At 47.3% G+C, this 21,434-nt stretch overlaps 1 protein-coding gene across 3 annotated transcripts in view; it reads right to left on the minus strand.

Annotated features, from left to right (window-relative positions):
* LOC147367369 (tumor necrosis factor receptor superfamily member 10B-like) overlaps nt 1-21,434 on the minus strand; it is a 44,867-nt gene that overhangs the window by 6,556 nt on the left and 16,877 nt on the right. Inside the window, exons 1-9 of one of the 3 annotated variants that reach the window (XM_086416377.1) lie at nt 15,128-15,499; nt 11,118-11,217; nt 10,381-10,494; nt 9,261-9,372; nt 8,218-8,456; nt 7,666-7,773; nt 7,134-7,194; nt 5,855-5,921; nt 632-3,996 (exon numbers count right to left, since the gene is read on the minus strand). In XM_086416377.1, coding sequence (XP_086272503.1) covers nt 5,921; nt 7,134-7,194; nt 7,666-7,773; nt 8,218-8,456; nt 9,261-9,372; nt 10,381-10,494; nt 11,118-11,217; nt 15,128-15,310 — 918 coding nt within the window. In that variant the 5' untranslated portion in view covers nt 15,311-15,499 and the 3' untranslated portion in view covers nt 632-3,996; nt 5,855-5,920. Of the gene's footprint in view, nt 1-631; nt 3,997-5,854; nt 5,922-7,133; nt 7,195-7,665; nt 7,774-8,217; nt 8,457-9,260; nt 9,373-10,380; nt 10,495-11,117; nt 11,218-15,127; nt 15,500-21,434 lie in introns of those variants that run through there. The other 2 variants (XM_086416378.1, XM_086416379.1) reach the window with 2 other exon arrangements.

Below are 21,434 nucleotides of genomic sequence, written 5' to 3' on the forward strand. Positions count from 1 at the left end.
CAGCTCTGCACGAGCACCTGTGCTCTGGGAAAGGGGACAGGGCTGGGACCACGGGGCTCCCCAGGAAATCTAGGTGGGTGGGGGATCCTATCCTAAGGTCCAGGGGAAGGGAGTCGTGTCTCCATGAGGTTGCAGGGCTGAGCCACCAGACCCACTGTGATGAGGATGCAGAAAGGACAGCAGGGACAGAAGGGGAAGGTGGCCCCAGAGTGGCAGGAGGCTCACAAGTGAGGGGCCACAGAAGAACCCCAGCAAGCAGGGCCCCACCAGCCCTTCCCAAGAGCTCTGTCAGAGCCAGTCTGCACCTCCAGGGAGCCCAGCAGGCCCAGACAGGACTCAGAGACACAGACACCACAGGGGGAGGCTGTGCAGGAGCCTGGCCAGGCTGGGGCCTCTCTCCCAGGGGAAGAGCAGGGAGGAGGCGGACAGAGGAGGGGCTGAATTCCAGTCCCCCAGGAATCTGGCATCTGGAAATCTTGAGTCAGAGCAGAAGACACACCCATGCAAGATGAGCCTGAGGCATAAAGGGAGAAGGAAGGAGTGGGTCACACAGCAAGAACACACCCCTGTACCCTTCACTCAGAACTGCTCCAGAGAACCAGAGGATGGGGGAAAAACACACACATGCCTCTTTTTATATAAAATTACATATTTAATTTGGTCACAAATTCATACAATTGTATATTTCATAACATTTTGATAGTTTTTATACTTTTTATAACATTCCACATTTGTCAAAATGTATAAAACTATATATAAAATTATACTCTTTGTATATAACATCACATATTTAATTTAGTCACAAAGTCATGAAATTGCATATTTATATAAAATTGGAACATTTTTATGTAACTGCCATGTAATTTGGTCACAAATTCATCCAATTGCTTATTTATATAAAATTATAAAATTTGTATACAACATTGCATATTTAATTTGGCCACAAATTCTTTAAATTGCATGTTTATAGAAGATTGCAAAATTTGTATATAACACTGAATATTCAATTTGGTTCAAAATCATAAAATTGCACATTTACATAAAATTATAAAATTTGTATATGACATTGTATATTTATTTTTTTAATTATTTTTTGTATATTTAATGAATTTTTACTATCCAATTTTTAGATGAGATATAGTATTATGGTTGCTTTTTTATTTTTTAATTTAAATTTATTTATTTTAATTAGAGGCTAATTACTTTACAATATTGTATTGGTTTTGCCATACATCAACATGAATCCATGTGGACATTGCATATTAAAATTGGTCACAAATTCATTACTGAGGAGAAACCTGAACAGGCATCCAGTCTTCAAGTAACACTTTAAATTGTCACATTTGCACTGGCCTAAAGCAGTAATGCTTCCCGGATGGCTCAGCAGGCAAAGAACTCGCCTGCAGTGCAGGAGACACAGGACACTCGGGTTCGATCCCTGGATCGGGAAGATCCCCTGGAGTAGGAAATGGCAACTCACTCCAGTATTCTTGCCTGAAGAATCCCATGGACAGAGGAGTCTGGCAGGCTTAGTTCACGAGGTTGCAAAGAGTCGGACACGACTGAGTGACTAAGCACCCACCGGAAAGCAACAAAGGAGTCAAGTTTCACGTTTCTTGAAGGTTCTCATTAGTAAAACACACAATAAATGTGTACAAATGAATATACATAACAAATACTGACAAGGCTGATACTCTAGATGGGCACTCAAGGAAGTCTTCTGAGAAAGGGACAAGTGACCTGACATTTGACTATTTATTTTTTTAAACTGTTTTACAAATGCACATGCTTTTTGTAACATATAGGTGACAGTTTCAAATTTTATTGTATCTTATTTATTTTAGCTGTGCAGACTTCACTGCAGCACACAGGCTCCTCTAGCTGTGATGTGCAGGCTCTAGAGCACATGGGCTCAGTTGCAGAGCACATGCTTAGTTGTGGTGTGTGGGATCTCAGTTCCCCAACCAGAGACTGAACCCGGGCTCCTTGCATTGGGAGTGCAGAGTCTTAACCACTGAACCGCCAGGGAAGTCCCAGGAATTCATTTCTATCTCCTTCTGGGGATGAAGGCAGAGTGTCCTGCACAGAAGGAACAGTAAAGACAGGAAACACCTGACTTCCAGGAGAGGGAGGGACATCAGGGCCAGAGGGATGTAGCACCAAGACCATGGGGTCAGCCCTTCTAAAAACACAAGTGAACTCCACACACTGTATCCATTTGTACCTACATTTTAGGCAATTCCAGTTTTGACCACACCAGTCACATCAACCTTGGGAAGACAACATACAAGCCTTGAGATGGACTAGACCAAAAACCTCCCTGAGAATTGCTTCTGCTATTAAATTATCCTGCAGTGATTGGAATACTATAGAGAAGGGTTTAGCAGAAGGTAAAAAAAATTTTTTTAATTAAAAAAAAACACAAAACCCTAATATAGCAGGCATTTTAGGTCAGTTCTCACAGTATTTAAGAATCAGCATTTCTGTGTCTTTTCTGCAGAAGCTCAAAGCTTACAGAGGGGCTGAGATCCTTAATCAGCCAATTCAAACACAAAAAGGCAATTCTGGGCTCAGAGCACCAGTATCAAGGGGGGCCCATCTAGTGCGGAGCAAGCCAACACTGAACATAACCCAGGAGCCTGTCCATTCTTCCTCCCAGACTATGGCAGATCCCTGTCCTCTCTTCCTTGAGCCCAGATGCAATGAAGGTCACTGATAAGAGCAGACGTGACAGAAAATATCTGACAGTCATATATAACCCATGTCCCACCCTAACCTCCCAGATGAGCAGGAGGAAGCCCGGGGAATGACAGCCCAGTTCACGGTCACCAGACACAACACGGGGGTGCCACTTCCCCTCCCTCTCTGCTCGCTTGTTAACATCTCCCTATGAAAAATACAAATATTCACCCAACTATAAAGTTGACATGTTTAAAGCCTGGACCCTAAAGAAGTCGCCAGGCAATCCCAAAGTGGTCAAATTCCCCCAGCAGTGGGCTTGCTCTCCTTTATTGTTGTTGTTGTTTTGTAGATTTTTGTTTGTTTTTGCCTCATGGCTTGTGGGATCTTACTTTTTTTTTCCCTCATGGCTTGTAGGATCTTACTTTCTGACCAGGGATTGAACTCAGGGCTCTCAGGGCAGAGTCCTAACCACTGAACAGCCAGGGAATGCCCTCCTTTTGTATTTCTAATTGCTTTGGATTGCCAGTACTCAACCAGGTAGCCCACATAAACCTAGAAATTATGTTTGCAAAATGTTTTTCTACACATATAAATACATGCACAAACATAAAAGTACCAAGACATACAAGATGTTTGCACTTTAATGATGTATATTACAAGTTATGGGGCCTCCCTGGTGGCTCAATTGGTAAGGAGTCTGCCTGCAGTGCAAGAGACCTAGGTTCCATCCCTGGGTAGGGAAGATCCTCTGGAGAAGGAAACGGCAACCCACTCCAGTACTCTTGCCTGGAGAAACCCCATGGACAGGAGAGCCTGGTGGGGACAGTCCATAGGGTCCCTAAGAATTGGACATGACTCAGTGACTAACACCTTCATTATAAGTTACATCATTAAATGCATACATACTAATGTGAATGACAAATTTCAAACAAATACAAATAAAAACTAGAAGTCTATTAGGAGTGTGTCCTGAACTGAAAGATTGAGGTCCTCAAACGGTCAGGGCAGAGCAGAGCCTGTCTCACATTCTTCATAAACATGTTAATACTTTCCTGAGTTCAGCAGGCGCTCCTGAATTGTCTCTTTTGTCAACCTTTGCCCCAGCATTTCCAAGGCATCCATCGGGGTGTTGACTGAGGTCCCCTGTCCCTTCTTGGTGACTGGCAGCATTTCACACAGGGCATCCGGAGAGACCCAGGCCTATTCTCTCGTCACAAGGATCTCATTTCATGTGAGGCCCAACTGCCTCAGGAGTGAATCACAGAAGTCACAAGGAAAAGATAGCTGCAAAGTCACTGAAGAATAGCTTCAGGCCTAGGTTGGGGGAAAGTCAATGAGACAGAGTTGGAAGGGGCTTTCACAAAGGCCAAGGACCCTCAAGTCAGGCCTAGACTTCAGGATGGGAACTTGAGGAGCTCCCCCTGCTGGTAATCCTGCTGCTCTGCGCCCCTGACCTGCTTCCCAGCAGCAAACAAGCCACACAGGCACTGGGCATTGGACTTGGCCAGCACTCAGAGCAGTTGGGGGCAGTCCAGGTCAGCAGAGAGTCCTGCCCCAAGCAGGGGATGAGGGCCCATCTGGAAGAGGAGACTGCTGTCACAGAGGGAGAAGGCATCTGTGATATGAGACAGAGGGTGGGACAGCAAGGGGCAACAGACCTCAGACGAGGGCACCTGCCTTTCTCAGGAGGGTGAGGCCCCCTGGCTGCCACCTCTGTACTGGGTGCAGAGCAAAGGCCTGGAGGGAGGAAGGTCTCCAGCCTCACACCCCGCTCGGCCTCACTGCCTGACACTGCGGTAGAGCTGGATGGGGACAGACTCTGAGCAAGAATTTAACCTTAAAATGGAGCAAACACCACCCGCCTCACGGACTGTGCTGCAGATTCAACGCTGTGTGTGTGAAATGCTGTGCACACCACCATCCACAGTACATAAGGAGGGCACCCAACACAAGTTTATATTCTCTAACAGTTACACTGAAAACATAAAAAATAACAATACTAGTTTTCATAAAATATGGTACTAACTCAAAGTATTTTAAAAAATTTCCTTTCCATATGTAATATAGATAGCTAATGGGAAGTGGCTTGATAACACAGAGAGCTCGATCCAGTGCTCTGTGATAACCTAAGGGAGGTGGGATGGGGGCGTTGGAAGGAGGCTCAAGAGGGAGGGGATATATGTGCACCTATGGCTGGTTCATGTTGCTGTACAGCAGAAATAAGCACAACATTGTGAAGCAATTATCCTCCAATTAAAAGTAAGTTAAGAATTTTTTTCACTGCAATATGTAGTGTTAGTTGCTCAGTTGTGTGTCTGACTCTTTGTGACTTCATGGACTGTAGCCTGTCAGGCTCCTCTGTCCATGAGATCCTCCAGGCAAGAATACTGGAGTGGGTTGCCATTCCCTTCTCCAAGGGATCTTCCTGACCCAGGGACTGAACCCTGTTCTCTTGCATTACAGGAGAATTCTTTACCATCTGAGCCACCAGGGAAGCCCCTCAACATGTAATGAATATACAAAAAAAAAAAAACTGTTAACGAGACAAATTACAGTCCTTTTTTCTACCAAGTCCTTGAACTACAGTATCGAGTTATATACTACAGCTTACTAGATTTAGCCACAGTTCAGGCACTCCTCGGGGCTTCCCAGGTGGCGCCAGTGTAAAGAACCTGCTTGCTAATGCAGGAGATGTAAGATGTGGGTTCAATCCCTGGGTTGGAATGATCCCTGGAGGAGGGCATGGTAACCCACTCCAGTATTCTTGCCTGGAGAATCCCATGGACTAAGGAGCCTCACAGGCTACAGTCCATGGGGTTGCAAAGAGTCAGACATGATTAAAGAGACTTAGCATGCATGGACAGGTGCTCCACAGCCTCCCTGGGCCAGTGGGTGCCCTGCTGGACAGCACAACGTCTCAGATGTCTCAGAGTGGGTCAACCTGGCCCTGAGCAACCAGGGAGGAGAGAGGATGGTGGAGAAGGGAAGGACAGGGAGGTGTTAGGGGCCACTGTTAGAGGACAGAGGGGAGCAGGGTGGGAATTAGAGTCCTGATGGTTCAGGGACAAGCCATCCCCTCTCTGAGTTGCCCTAACCGCTATGGAGACAGAAATTAGGACACTGTCCCTCCTCCCTCCACTCCTGATCCCCTGCCCAGGAAAAAAACACTCACTTTCAGTGGCATCTGTTGGAACCAGCAGCCATCTTCTCCTCTGAGATCCTTCAAGTGCTGCTGGTTTCTGTAAAACACAATGGAGAGCAGCATTGGTCTTAACCGGGGGTCCTAGGTTACAGAACTGAGCCTAGTAAACCTTGTTCTGAAATTCTGGCAGATGCAGCCATAAGCAAATCAAAACCAATGCAGGATCTTTGAAGGGAGTGGACAAAAGAGTCACTATTTTATATACGATTGTATTCTTATAAAACTCTAATGGTTCAACAATAATATGTAAATGTGAGGGTGGGTGGTGAATGTTAAAAATTATGACAATAAATTCTATAATGAATTATGAGTCGGATAAACTCATAAGGTTATGGAACATTGTAATACAAAGATACAGCCTCAACAAGAAATGAGCAATTTACCAAAGGAAAACACACATGGAGTTGAGGTATTATAAAACTCTTAACTTAAAATGCTAACTCTTTTCATAAGAAAAATATAGAATAGCTAAAAGATCTCAGTTCCTCCTAGATTAATTTATAAATTAAGGTAATACTCAAAAACCTCAAAACTATTGAAATGATATGACCCCAAACTCTAAACGTCTCTGTATGTGTGTGTGTGTGTGTGTGTGTGTGTGTATACATATATAATATACATATGTTTAGTCACTCAGTCATGTCTGACTCTTTGCGACCCCATGGACTGTAGCCTGCTGGGCTCCTCTGTCCATGGGGATTCTCCAGGCAAGAATACTGGGGTGGGTTGCCATGCCCTCCACATAGATATATATATATATATATATATATACACACACAAACACATATACATAGTGAAAATACTTCTGTATGTTGACAAAGAAATTTTCCTTCAAGTAGATTCAATTTAACAATACTTTTGAAATAAATGTGAAATTCCCACTATGATGAGGAATGGCTTAAAAGTATGTAACAGTCACACAGAAAAATATTATGTAGCTCTGACTCCATCACTGGGTCAGTGATGGGAGGAGTGATTACCCTTCGCCTGCCCTGTTCTAGACGAGGGATGTGGTGACAAGACAGATGAGAAGTAGCATCAGAGCTGCCAGTGGACCAGAACAGGGGTTGGGGCTCCCTTCCCCTCCATGCCCTGGTCTCTCTCCAGAGCAGGGGGTGGGCTCCCTTCCCTCCATGCCCCGGTCTCCCTCCATCACCACCTCCCCAGAGAAGAGGAGACCTGACCCATTGCCTCTCCCTGTCTCTACCACAGTCCCAAGCAAGCAGAAGGTCCAGAGCCCCACACTCACCAACAGACAATCTGCTTGCTGCATCTCAGGACTGGGCGTTGTCTTCTGTCAGCTTCTTTATCTGCCAAGGGACCAGAATGGAAAGTCAGTCTCCATTGGTCAGCCTGTTGTGTGCATGGTCCAGAACACCAGACCTTCCTGGGGGACATAAGTGCCAGAAAAGGGCCTCGAAAAAGCAAGGCACTGACCCAGGAGTCACAAACCCACAAACCCCTACAGCTTCTGGGGGGACAGTGGGTTCTGCCTTCCCACCTACACCTGTGCTGTGCCCCCCAAGTGGGCATAGACTCAGCACATCTGGGCTCTGCTGATGGCACCCAGACTCTGGTGTGATGCTAAGGGGAACTGAGCACCCCTGCCTGACACCCCCCATGCCCCAGGCTACAGAGTGAGGGTGTCTCAAACAGTAAGGACAGGGCCAGCGCTGCCAACCAGCCTTAGGACAGCTCTCAGCAGGCCAGTCTCCCTCCTACATTCAGCCTAGAGCCCCCAGGCCAGTTGAGAGAGTCAGGGACAACAGCATAGGACAAACCGGGGACCGTGTCCACCCTGGGCTTTGCTGTGATGCAGTTACTGAGGGTCCGATGCCGCCAGATGCTGGAGAAACCGATCACCTTGTGCCAGCACTCATTAAAGAGACCTAGAAGAGAAGAGACATCCACTGAGTGGTGGGGAGGGCGCTCTTGCCGCACCTCCCTTCCTAGGGACAGGGTGCAGGTTGGGGGCTCAGACACTGAACAAAGAGCCCCAGGCCTGTGACTGCAAGCAGGACATTCTGAATCTGGAGAACCCTCAGGGAGGAGAAAAGAAGGGAGAAAATGAAGTAAAATGAAACCCATGTAAAATCTCTGTGCAGTGCTACTGAACCACCCTCTTCTCCTGCCTCCCACCAGACTCGGCCAGGGGGAAGAGGGGACCGTCAGCTGAGTTGGGGGCCCGATGTGATCAGTTTTGTAGGACCAGGTGAGGTGGGAGGAGGAGGGGTTTCCTGGGGAACAAGATCAGAGACAAGCCAGGAGGAACAGGAGGACTGGGGAGATGGAGGAGGGAGCCAGCACCTCCTCCTTCCCTTCTAGAACCTCACCTGTAAAGTAGCACCATACACATCCAATTAGGACAGTGGTGATTACAGATGCAATTTTAATCACCAGCCTTGAAGAGCCTGAGGAGGGAGAGGGAGTGATGGGTAGTCTCTGGCTCATGGTTGTTAGCTCTCCAGGAACTGGGGCCTCCCCATGGGCAAGGGTACTTGATTCTTGGTCCGCACACTTGATGTTGCTCCAGGGGGTACAGTCCATGACGATGACCTTCCCATCAGGGCACCTGGGTACAGACACAGGGGGACCCATCAGGGACAGCTGGCTGGATGAGGAGAAAGAGGGGGCAGCCTCCCGTCCTGGGTCCCCTGACAAGACAGTGGAGGGGAGACAGCCTCTTGCTGTCTGCAGGGGAGGGTCCCCTCACTCCCTCTCACTGGGCGGGAGAACAATCCAGGATTGTGTACTGCGGCCCCCAGGCTCCTACTGAGTGTTCAGAGCTGTCCTTCAGGAGCTGGGCTTCCTCTTCAAGGCTCGTCTGGCCTCCCTGGGCTGCACGGGAAGCTCTGTGAGGCCAGGGGGCCTCATCCAGGTCAAAGGTCACAAGTTTGACTCATCCTCCAGTCAAAGTTGAATACGGGGCCCTCTCATCCACCTGTTGGCTCTTCCTAGTAATCTCAGCCAATACTGAGCATCAGAGGATAGTGAATTACTATTGGCCCCTGAGTCCTCGAATAGGAAAGATTCAGGTGCTACTGGGGAACAAGGGGCTGGGTGTGAGGCCTGTCGAGTTGGCTCCGGTTTTATAGGAACCTTGAAGGAGCACACACGTGGCCTCCTCATGACTTCTGTCTGCTGTCCGCACTTCTGTCTTTCTAGGCCCCTCCTGAGGAGAGGTGGGAAGGGGACACTGGGAAAGCCATGCAGGACAGTGGTGATAGGGAGCACTGCTGCAGGCTCAGGAGACCCCACAGGCACAAGGAAGCTCTGGGAGGTGGGAGGGGCTTCACGGAAGCAGGAGACAGAAATGGGTACAAGGAAACTGGGGTCTCCTGTGGGTTGGAAGCCCCCCTAGGCTCCTGTGTCTCACCCGGTGCTGCATTTTTGACAGAATTCAGGTGCATCTTCTCCACGGAAAGTGCCAGGTTTGCACTGACACTCAGTGTCCTTGGTCGGGGTGCAGCCATTTTTTTCTTCTTCTCCTAGAGACCAAAGATAAGGTTTTGAGAGTGTGTTTCCTTCGTATGTCTCTCAACCCTTCTTCACCACCCAGATCTCCATCCACTCAGTTCAAGAAGTAATTCGGAGGGCTTGCTGGGTGGTCCAGTGGTTAAGAATCCGTCTGTTAAAGCAGGGGACACAGGTTCCATCCCTGGTCTGGGAAGATCCCACATGTTGCGGGGCAGCTAAGCCCGTGTGCCACAACTACTGATCCTGTGCTCTAGGGCCAGTGCACCACGATGAGAAGCAACAAGGAGTAGCCCCACTCACCACAACTAGAGAAAGCCCTTGTTCTGCAACAAAGACCCAGAACAGCCAAAAATAAATGAATTAATCTTTTTTTTTAAGTAATTTTGGGATCATTTTCTGTGGCAACACACATAGACCATCCATAGAACAGCCACTGTTCGCGTGTCACCAATAGAGGCATACAAAAGGGACTGTGAATCATTACGGATTGCATCAGGGTTAGGAAGAAAAATGTTTTAGATCACAAATGAGGAGTAAGAAGTGGGCTGGGGAGAGGTTTAATGTGAGATGCTATGGATGAAGAGGAACCCTTGGGTGATGTCCCAACGGGTGATGCCCTGCTGGAGAGGGAGAGGGACCTCAGGTCATGAAGGCTGAGAGGGGCTGAGACCCCAGAGCAGAGGGCATGGCGCCCGCAGGAGCCTGGCCCAGGATCAGACACATGACACAGCTCAAACCCAGCCCTGCCCCACTCCCCCAGGACTTCTGCACTGTTACCATCCAGCCCCCTCCATCAAGGGACACGTTATTTTCCTCTTTCCAGCTGATGTTCTGAAAGACTTCCCTACCAGTTGGCATGCGTTATGCAAATAACTTCTGTTTTCATTATTTTACTGACCTAAGACAGGATGAAGACCTAGCTGGGCTGGAAATCAGGTCTCTGACTCCTCGTCCTATTTAAATCCCATCTCATCACTCAGCACTCTAACTGCAGGCATGGGGGACCACAGGTTCTGTACCTGATTTGCAAGTCGTGCAAGGTAAGCAAGAAGGGAGAGTGTTTGAATGACTGGTGTAGTCTATCCCATCGGTGCATGGGGCACAACCTCTAATGGCTTCTTCCATGTAAAATCCTGGGAAGGAAGGGAAAAGCTGGTGAGTAAATCCCCGCAGGATTCCCTGAGGCTGGCAGTGTGGCTGGGGAGGCCTCTTTTGGCCATCTGTGGAATCCACAAGGGAAACTCTCCTCAACCGGGCTTTCACCTTTTGATTCTTCATCTAACACATACCCTAGACCAGCACTGCCAACAGAAATATATTACAAGCCACACATCCAAGTCACATTCATAGCTGGCACATTAAACAGTAAAAAGAAAGGTCAGGTGCTTCCCTGGTGGCTCAGTGGTAAAGACTCTGCCTGCCTATGCAGAATACATGGGTTGGATCCCTGGTCTGGGAAGATCCCACAGGCTGCAGAGCAGCTAAGCCCACGTGTCACAAATACTGAGCCTGCGCTCTACAGCTCAGGAGCCACAACTACTGAGCACACAGGCTGCAACTACTGCAGCCCGTGCACCCGAGAGCCTGTGCTCTGCAACAGGAGAAGCCCCCAGGGAGAAGCTCAAGTACCGCAACTGGAGAGCAGGCCCCACTCTCCACAACTAGAGAGAGCCCATGCAGCAACACAGCCTCAGCACAGCCAGAAATAAACACACAGACATGAAGACAAGGGTTGGAGACCAGTCTTAGAATCTACCTGGTGGACATAACTTCTGCTGGGGGCTCCGTTCCAGTGGGGCTGATGACTGCTGGTGAATTTCATCCTTCCTTACAGACATGGCTGAAGCAGCTTTGACCTATGGGGACAAAGCAGGGACAGGCATGAGTGGCTTCCACACTCTTACCCCTTCTAGGATCCACCCCACATTTCCTTGACCACTACCTGCAAAATCAAACAGAACTGGGACCTTGCTTCCCAGCTCTAAACTCTCATTCATGTTTGTTCTTTGGCCTTTTGTGCCCGCAAGTAACTTATACTTTAGTTTTTCCCCCTGTATTCCTTCCTCTTAAAATATGTTTATTCCAGAAAGTATGTGCTCAGATACGTCCAACTCTTTGCAACCCCATGGATTGTAGCCCATCAGGCTCCTCTGTCCATGGGATTCTCCCAGCAAGAATTTTGGAGTGAGCTGCCATTTCCTCCTCCAGGAGATCTTCCCGACCCAGGGACCAAACTTCAGTCTCTTGCATCTCCTGTGGTGGCAGGCTGATTCTTTAACACTAGCACCACCCGGGAAGCCCAGAAAGTATGGGCAAGGAAAATTGTTTTTAGAAGAATACAGAAACCATAGAGATCCCCTGGATTAGAGAAAACATCCATTATTTTGTGTCTTGACTTCTTCTATTTGACCATATGTGTGAATACTCTCAGGCTCTCTCTTTCTTTCTCACATGTGCGTGCACACACACACACATACATTTTCACAAATGAGGGCTCTGTCATGCATACAATTTTTCATAATCAGGATATAGAATCACATATTGAGTAATGGACTTGTGGCTTTAATCCAACACGTGGTCCCCAAAAGGAAGCTGTCAGTGTTCCACAAAATACCAGAATCACATGGAGAAAGAAGAAATAGCAATACAGGGTTTTTAGCCAAGTCTCTGTGCTAAAAATGACACAATGGGGCCAGTCTGAAATCACTGGAGCCTGAGGCTTCCACCAGGATTAATGTGTTGATGATAGTGTTCTGACGTTCAGGGTTGTATTGTCATTTGGGGGGAGACTGTCCTCATTTGTGGGAAATATACATTCAAGTGTCCAGTCATGGGATCTGTCATGTCAGCAGCTATGTTTCAGATGATACAGGAAACAAAGGGTTTTGTATAGTTTTGTAACTTTAATCTGGGAGTGATTTAAAGTAGAAAGTGACATGAAGAAGAAAAAAAGAAAGAAAAACAAAGTTAAAATGGAAACAGCTTATGTTGAGCCCAGTTCAACTGCCTGGATCTAAACAAGATAAAATGCCACCTGTTAAGTATTTGGGGACAGCTAAGCTCATATGTGTCCCTAATCATCCCTTCCCCAGTCCGGGCCTCCTCCGAGTCACCCCAAATTGGTGGACTCTCCTTTCCCTGCCCTCACAATCCTATGCCTTCCTTTCTTCCCTGGTTCTCCTCTCACAGACTCTCTCCCTCAATGTTTTGCTACAAACAGTTTCAAACATCCAACAAAGTTCTAAGATTCATTCACTCAACTCTTATATGCTCACCACCTAAGTTCTGTAACTTAGGTGTATCACATATTTCTTTCTCTATCCATCCCCCTCTGTCCATTCTCCTAAGTGTCTTATTTTTATGATGAAATTCATATCTGCAACTCTTAATACATTGGCATTATGTTAGTAACTCAAGCTCAGTATTTCTTTACAGTTTACTTCAATGTTAAGATTTCCAAAGAAAGACGTGCACAATCTTAAGGGTACCATTCAAAGAGGTTTTTTTTTTTTTTTTTTAATGCATACACTTGGGAAATCCAAACCCTCTATCTAGATCATGGAAATTAGCTTGCTTCAAAACATTCCCTCATGCCCCTTCCTCAGTTATCCTAATCTCTAATGTGACTCCAAGAGGGAGTGGCCTTCATCATTTGGAGGAAGGTCCCTTCTACCCTGATAAAATGAGACTTTTTTCTGACAGTAAAGACTCTGCCTGCAATGCAGGAGACCCAGGTTCAATCCCTGTGTCAGGAAGATGTCCTGGAGAAGGGAATGGCAATCCACTCCAGTATTCTTGCCTAGAGAATTCCATGGACAGAGGAGCCTGGCAGGCTGCAGTCCATGGGGTTGCAAATTGTTGGGACACGATTGAGCAACTAACACTTTCACCTTTTCATTACAGGGGGTTAAGTGTCAGTTCAAATTCTTTTTCTGCATCTGTTAAGCTGTTCATATAGCTTCTCTCCTTTACACTGGTTTGTGTGTATGTGTTAAATTTTTAATTAGAGGATAGTTACTTTATGTGATGTTTCTGCCATAGTTTTTAAAGATCTAGAATTTAGTTAACTATTTGCTTTGTAAAGGAATGGGGTTTGCCTCTGCTTTTAGGAAGGGTATTTAAAAGTATTTTTTCTTCTTTTCAAATGTTTCTGTTAGGTTTAGGTATTAGGGTTATGTTGGCCTTAGAAGAACTAGTGAAGAACTCCTGTTGTCTGAAAGAATTTGTGTCAAGATTTTTGTTAGCTCTTTTATTGTCTGAATTTTTGTGCCCTCCCCTATGTCCTAACGTGGGGGTCTCCTGGTTATCCACTCCCAGTCTCAGCAATCTCATGGATCCTTGAAACACTCTACTGGAATGGAAGAATCAAAACCATGACACTGTGGTGCCCCATCTTTACTTCTTACACTGGGAAAGTGTTAAAGTTCAGTGTGCAAGTGCGTGCGTGCGTTAGTCGCTCAGTTGTCTCCAACTCTTTGCGATCCCATGGACTGTAGCCCGCCAGGCTTCTCTGTCCTCGGAATTCTCCAGGCAAGGGTACTGGAGTGGATTGCCATCCCCTTCTCCGTAGGAACTTCCCAACCCAGGGATCGAATCCTGGTCTCCTGCATCACAGGCAGATCCTTTACCGTTTGAGCTCAGTGTGCAAGGGTGCAGGGAAATAGGGCACCCTTGTGGACTCCTGGTGTGAGTTAAAATGGTCCAGTCTTCTTTGGGAGAACAGTTTGTCATTATCTAGGCAAAAGTGTAAAATTATCTAACCCACTGACCCAGCAATTCCACTTCTAAGGAGTTACCCAACAGACAATGCACATGGCTACACTGGATACTTGCCAGGCACCCAGACCCATTCATCACGTGTGTTCAACATGAGTCCTACCTATTACAAACCGATACTTTAAAAACGAATTCTATACTTCCTGTGAATACAAAATGCTATTTCTTTCCAGATTTTTGGTACTAATTTGGTCAATGAAAGATGCATATTTTCACGATTCCTGTAACTTTGTTAGACCCTTAATTTTTTTTTATTTGACCCTCTAAGCAGCTTTGAAAAGAGCCTCAAACAATGCAAGAAAGCGGTGCCAAGTGTGCACATTTTTTCCCATGGTGAGCTTCTTAAAAACGCACACTCAGGGACGGGGAAGCCTGGTGGGCTGCCGTGTATGGGGTCGCACAGAGCTGGACACGAGTGAAGCAACTCAGCAGCACCAGCAGTGCTGAAACACACCCAGAGCCTCCAACTCCCCTCTGAAAGAAAGTGGTGAGAATCTGACCCAAGCTGAGTTGATTGGTGGTTTCTATTCATAAAGTGCAAGGAGCTGGAAGCAATTTTGAAGTTGTTCTCCTTTCAGAGAAAAGGAAATGTAAGGGTGCTTAAGGCAGTGGTGGGGGGAAGATGGAGCCTACACTTAATGATTTACAAAGGACACGTTTTAGAAGATACATGCAGTGCAAAATAGCAAAAGAGAGAGAAAAGAGTGAGGAGGGTCTGCAGAGGGAAAAGGGAAGGGAAAGGAAAGAAATGAGACCTGATGCTCCCTGGGCCTGGGGCCAATCCAGAGGTCAGGCTCTCCAAGGAGCCAGATCTTCCAGGCAGCAAGTAGATGCCAGGGACCCGCACTCCTCTAGCGCCCCCCACCAACACGCCGCGAATTGGACTTGCCCAGGCGGGTCCTGACGGGATTTGCCCAGCCAGGCGCGCCCGGGCCTTTTCCGGGCCACCAAGAGCGCCTTTTGGAGCCAGGACTCGCGGCGGGAACTCACCAACAGCAAGACACCCAAGACGGTGAAGATGAGAGCCCAGGGGCCCCGGAGTCGAGGCCTGGGGCCCTGGGTGCACCCTGCCCGGGAGCTCGAGGCGGCCGCTGCCCTCTGTCCCCGCTGCACGGTGCCATCGGGGAGCATTCGCTGTCCAGGTTGCCGCGGGGTGACAGCCTCCAGAGCCATCAGAAATGAAAGTGTGTTTTGTGGGGCGCGCGATCACCCCTGCGAGGTGCGCGGAGCGGAGCTCAGCTGTTTAGCTTAGCCTACCTCTACTTGGGATTGCGCCACCCGAGGTAGCGAATGAGCCAGTGCTTGCTGATATAATCATTACCACTTCCAGCCAATCACGCGTGGCTCAGGAGAGGAGCCCGGGCTTTACCAAAAGGGGAATTTCCGCCAGCGAACCGCGTGTGACACGGTTTTTCATTCAGCGCCAGGCAGGTCTGTGCCTTCGTTCCAGGCAGGTCCTAATGCCCCACGGGTTGAGAAAATGAATGAATCACCTGTCTTCTAACTACTGCCTTCTGCCCACTCCCAGCTTCTGCTCCTCCCCGCCCCGCCCTTCATTGACCAGGGCCCCAAGGAGGCCAGAGAACATGGACAGCCAAGAAGGTGATCCAAGAGGTGCCCTGTACTGTACTGTAGGGGAGTCATGGGTCAACTAAGAAATCTTGAATTGTTAGAAAAATGAGGAGGTTGCCAGACTCACTTGCACTTTCTGAGATTTAAGTACTTAGGAAATGAGACAGACCTGGTGAACCTTTTTGCCCTGGGCCTATATCATATAAATAGTTAATAATCACTTTACTATAGAATTACAAATAAGTATTTATTTAAAGGCAAAGAATTGTTGTTTAGTTGCTAAGTCATGGCGAACTCTTTTGCAAGCCCATGGACTGTGGCCCGCCAGGCTCCTCTGTCTATGGGATTTCCCATGTAAGAATACTGGAGTGGGTTGCCATTCCCTTCTCCAGGGGATCTTCCCGACCCAAAGATGGAACTCAAGTCTCCTGTGTTGGCAAGTGGATTCTTTACCACTGAGTCACCAGGGAAGCCCCCAGAGGCAAACGATACACACCATATTTTCCTGTTGTGAACTCTACTTTTCAAAGATCTGAAGTATCATTAGCACAGTTTCTAAGTTTACTTTTGTCACTTTTATTTTATAAACCTGAAGTTCTACCCAACAGAACGTTTTGGAGTCTGGTGAATAACTCCCCGCCCCAATATAAGTGGCATCCAGGAGAAAGAACGTGGCCTGGCTGTGACTATGTAGTTGAAACACTTTATTTGCAGATGAATACATCCACCAAGTCCTATTTTATGTTCACAACTCTGAATGTCTCTGATTTCACAAACTGGGGTCACCATTCACATTGAGGCAATGCAGCACTTCCTATCATCAGGCTCAGAGAAGGGTCCAAGTCACCCTGGACTGTCCCATCTCCCTAGTTTGCCAGGATCAACAAGTTACCAAATCAGGATTTCCCTGGTGCTTCAGTGGTTAATAATCTGCCTTCCAATGCAGGGATCTCAGGTTTGATCCCTGAGAGGGGGAACTAAGATCCCACATGCCTCAAGCTACTGAGCTGGCACACCCCCAGCTACTGAGTCCTGCCCTCCACAACTAGAGAGTGCATGCACTACAAGGAAAGAAACCCACAGGATGGAAGGAAGATCCCCCCTGCTGAAACAAAGACCCAAGGCAGACAAATCAATAAATACTGGCTTTTAAATAAAATCTATTTTTAAAAAGGTACCATACCGCCTTTGATGGTACCTAAAAAGCTAGCATTCACTCCTCAGGGTTCCCAGTATCTTCTTCTACTCTTCCTCTCACCTCCCAGAGGGTCTCTGATATGTGTGGGCTCTCCCCACGGACTCCATACTTCTGCTGTTCCCGAGCCCAAGTCTGTCCCCCATACTTCACTGGTGCTGGGCTCTCTATCCTATGAGGGTGTGAGTGCTTATGACAGCAAGGCCAAGTACAAATTGTTGTTTTTTTTAAAGTTTCCATCAAAGTCTGTTACAGCACCTTTCAGATTTAGTCATGCAACATAAAAAGAGAAAGGAACCCTTATTATGAAAACCTCTTCCACTGAAAGGAATAATCTACTCTCAGATGAGCCTGGTTCCAAAAGGAGTTAAATCCCTCTCTGCCTTTGCTTTCTGGACAGGAAGCGCCACAGGCCTGCTTCCTGTCAGAATGTTGCAGACTGGAAACAAGGGTTTCTGTCTTGGGCTGCCGGGCAGCCCTGGGAGGTGTTCTCGAAGTTGCCCCCTCAGAAGCCTGGTGGGGGCCCAGGGTGGGGAAGAGCTTTCGTATGTGTTGTTTGTCACAGCAGTGCCCCACAGCCAGACCTTGTATTGGATTCTTTTTTTCTTTTTTTAAATTGTGGACCAGAATACCAACATGTCCACTAAGAGCTCTGAATTCTGATCATCCAGAGTCAATAAATCCCTGTGTGACTTGAGGAAAGTTTGGGGTTTTGTTTGTTTGGAAAAAAATTTTTAATTAATTAATTCATTTCTGGGTGTGCCAGGTCTTCATTGCTGCGCACTGGCTGTTCTCAAGTTGCGGAGAGCAGGGGCTACTCTCTGGTCCTGGTGGGCGGGCTTCTCATTGCCCTGGCTTCTCTTGTTGTGGAGTACAGGCTCTAGAGCCCAGGCTTCAGAAGTTGTGGTGCAGGAGCTTAGTTGCTCTGAAGCATATGGAATCTTCTCGGAGCAGGGATCGAATCCCTGTCCCTGCTTTGCCAAGCAGACTCTTAACCCCTGGACCACCAGGGAAGTCGGAGAAAGGTGTTTTGTTTTGTTTTGTTTTCATTTTATTTTTGGCTGCCTTATGGCATGTGGGAACTTAGTTCCCTGACCAGGGAGCAAACTTGTGCCCCTGCAGTGGAAGCACAGAGTCCTAACCACTGGACCACCCGGGAATCCCCGTGTTTTGTTTTGTTTTTAATTTAACAATTTTAAAAAAGGTACACTTTGTCCCTTGACCCCTGAGGCCTGAGGCAGGTCTTTTGTTAACAGTCCAACTAGGGGAGAGGGGAGTCTACGCTGGTCCTGGGGAGGGGAGCTGCCAGAGAGAACCCAAGGCAGATTGGATGCAACGGATGACTTGGGCTGGTGGAGGTCCTGTGTACCCCCAGCCTCATCACCTACCATGACACTGAGAACCAAGAGGAAGCAAGAGACATTTTAACCAGCCCCGCAAAACCCTCCTCAGTCCCTGTGCTAAAGCCTGCAGTCATACACTCTCTTGAGTCTGTTAACTCTCAGTTTACATCCAGTCCTTTTTTCTTTTCTTTTTGCCTTTTGATCCTCTTCACCCATTTCTCCCACCCCACCCTGCTGCCTCCTACTTCTGGCAGCTATCAATTTGTTTCCTGTATCTCTGAGCTTGTTTTTTTTTAAGATCTCACATATAATAGAGATTATATTGTAGTTGCTTTCTCTGTCCTGTTTATTTCACTTAGCATAATGCCCTCAAGGCCCATCCATGTTGTCACAGATGTGTCTTCTTCAATGTCTTCTTTTCAATATGCATATCTTTTACCTCCATGGTTAAATCTATTCCTAGAAATTTTATTCTTTTTGATGCAATTGTAAATGACATTATTTCCTTAATTTCTCTTTCTGCTGGTTTATTATTAATATAAAGAAATACAATGGTTTTTCATGCTGATTTTGTATCCTGTAGCTTTATTGAATTCATTTATTCTAAGAGTTTTTGATGGAGTCTTGAGGGTTTTCTATATATAAAATCATGTATCTGAGAACAGCGACAGTTTTACTTCTTGGTTTCCTATTTGGATGCCTCTTTTCCTTGCCTAATTCCTCTGGCTTGGACTTGTAGTACTTATGTGGATAAAAGTTGTCAGTGGGGCATCCTTGTCTTTTTCCTGATCTTAGGGGAAAAGTTTTCAGATTTCCTGTGAATTATGCCACGCAGAGAACTTCCAGATAAGGAAGACACCTCTAGATCAGCAAAGGGTACTTCTTATTGCCCTTTAGTTACAATCAAAAAACATTAAACAAGATTCAAATACCACTAGGCTTCTCTCAGACCTCTCTTGTGAAGGAGTTATGCTTTCAAAAGCCCAGTCACATGTGGGATCCTCCCCTTTAGAGGAAGGACACAAGAAGACACCAGAATGAATCCGCTTTGGAGGGAGCAGTCACTGTAATCGCCATTACTCTTTCTCCTGGGGCAGCTGAGAATGGTATGGGTGACGTCATGTGTCACCCCATCACCTTTTGGGACATCTTTTCATGGGCAGATTTCTCCCTGTCCTTAGCTGCAGTCAAGAGCCAAACAGGACAGTGCTGGAGAGAGATTGCTCATAGGAACCTTTATGTATTATCTGATTGTTGCCATAATGGTATGTTTATTTTCTATAACAGTTAGTGTTAGTTGCAATCTTGCTAAACTCTTTGCGACCCTATGGACTATAGCCTGCCAGGCTCCTCTGTCTATGGGATTTCCCAATCAAGAATACTGGAGTGGGTTGCCTTTCCCTCCTCCAGGGGATCTTCCTGACGCAAGCATTGAACCCAGGTCTCCTGCATTGCAGGCAGATTCTTTACCATCTAAGCCACCAGGGAAGCCAGGAAATGCAGGTCCCTGCTTTCCGCTACAGACCAGGGCATACAGGATGGGGGTGAGCTTTGTCTGGACCACTTCCCTCCCACAGGGTCTTCCCTCCCTACGGTGATGATATTCCCCCTCTGAAGATCTCATGCTCCCTCTGAAGGTGTGAATACTCTGCCAGGGTCTGCCCTCATTCACTTGCAGAATTCTGAAGAGCTCTGTACAGACCTGCCCCTGTCCCGGCCCCAACATAAAACCCTCTGACTTCTCAACTCCAGTCCTGGGCCTGACTTTTCTCCATCATGGGGCAGAACAAGTACATGGAATCAGTTGTGAGCAACCCTAACATCATAGCTCCCCCAATCTCCAGACCGAAATGAACAAACTGTTGGTAAGAACCAAAAGAGTGCATGGGTATTTTTATGTGTGTGTGTGTGTGTGTGTGTGTAGGAAAAAATACCCCTCTAGGTTAACCCAGATATTCTATTTCTTCTAGGAAGCCCCATGTTCTAGTAAGAACATCATCAAGAATCTAATATAATCTATTTTCAAATATATTCACAAGTTCTTGGCTCTCAGGATGCTGGTGATTGAGGTTTTTGGGAGAAAGGATGGTTGAAGGGCTCCAACATAACAACAGATACATGCCATCTTGGGAATGCACTTATCTTCTCACGGTTATCTTCCTAACTGTTAGAGAGCCCCACAGGAGATGTAGTGTCCATGTTGGGGTGGGGAGATTGGGGAAAAAGTGAAATGTCAGGAAAAAAGGTACAGAGCTGGACGATGGGAGTTTCCTATTGTGAGCTGTCACAGGACATCTGGTGCTGGTTTGGAGGAAAGCGGGGATAACTGAGCAGGAGCAGACTGTGGAGCAGAGGAGAGATGGCACTGGAGGGCTGCCATGGCTTCAGGGTGAGGCAGAGGGGCCAATGGGCAGGGGCAGAAGGGCAGCCCCTGGGAGTGGATACAGCTCTGTACTCAGCACCTTGGCTTTGGGAAGGGGACAGAAGCCTGACTGTGGAGCCTCCTAGCAACTCAAAGGGAGAAGAGCTAGGGCCTAAGGTCCAGGAGAGAGAAAAAAAAAAAAACGGTCTCTGTGAGGTTGCAGGGCTGAGTCACCAGGCCTACTGAGAAGGTTACAGAAAGGCCAGTGGGGACAGAAAGAGAAGGTGTCCCCAGAGTAGCAGGAGGCTCACAAGTGAGGGGCCACAGGAGGACCCCAGCAAGCAAGATACCTTCCCGACAGCTGTCACAGCCAGTCTGCACCTCCAGGAGCCTAGCAGGCCCAGGTGCAACCCGAGACACCACTGGGGCAGGCTGTGGGCAGTCAGGCCCGGCTGGGGCCCCTTTCCCAGGGGAAGGGCAGGGAGGAGATGGACGGAGGAGGGGCTGAATTCTAGTCTCCAAGAAACCTGGTGCCTGGAAATCTTGAGTCACAGCAGGAGACACACTCATGCAGGAACAAAGAGGGGAAGGAAGGAGTGAATGACCCAGCAAGAACATACACCCCTGTCCCTGTGCCACTCACAGCTTCTCCAGAGGAGACTGCAAGGACGGGGAGGAAAGTACACGCATGCTTCTTTTTATATAAAGTTATGTATTTAGGTCATGGATTCATGAATATACGAGTCTCTTCTAGCTAGTGGATAATGTAGCTATTTCTTGTATTGTTTGATAATATCAACAAACTCTTCAAAGGGATCTCCAACT

The sequence above is a fragment of the Bos grunniens genome, chromosome 8 (assembly GCF_055505025.1).
Source record: "Bos grunniens cultivar Pamir isolate PY7600 chromosome 8, Bosgru_T2T1.0, whole genome shotgun sequence".
Lineage (NCBI taxonomy): Eukaryota > Metazoa > Chordata > Mammalia > Artiodactyla > Bovidae > Bos > Bos grunniens.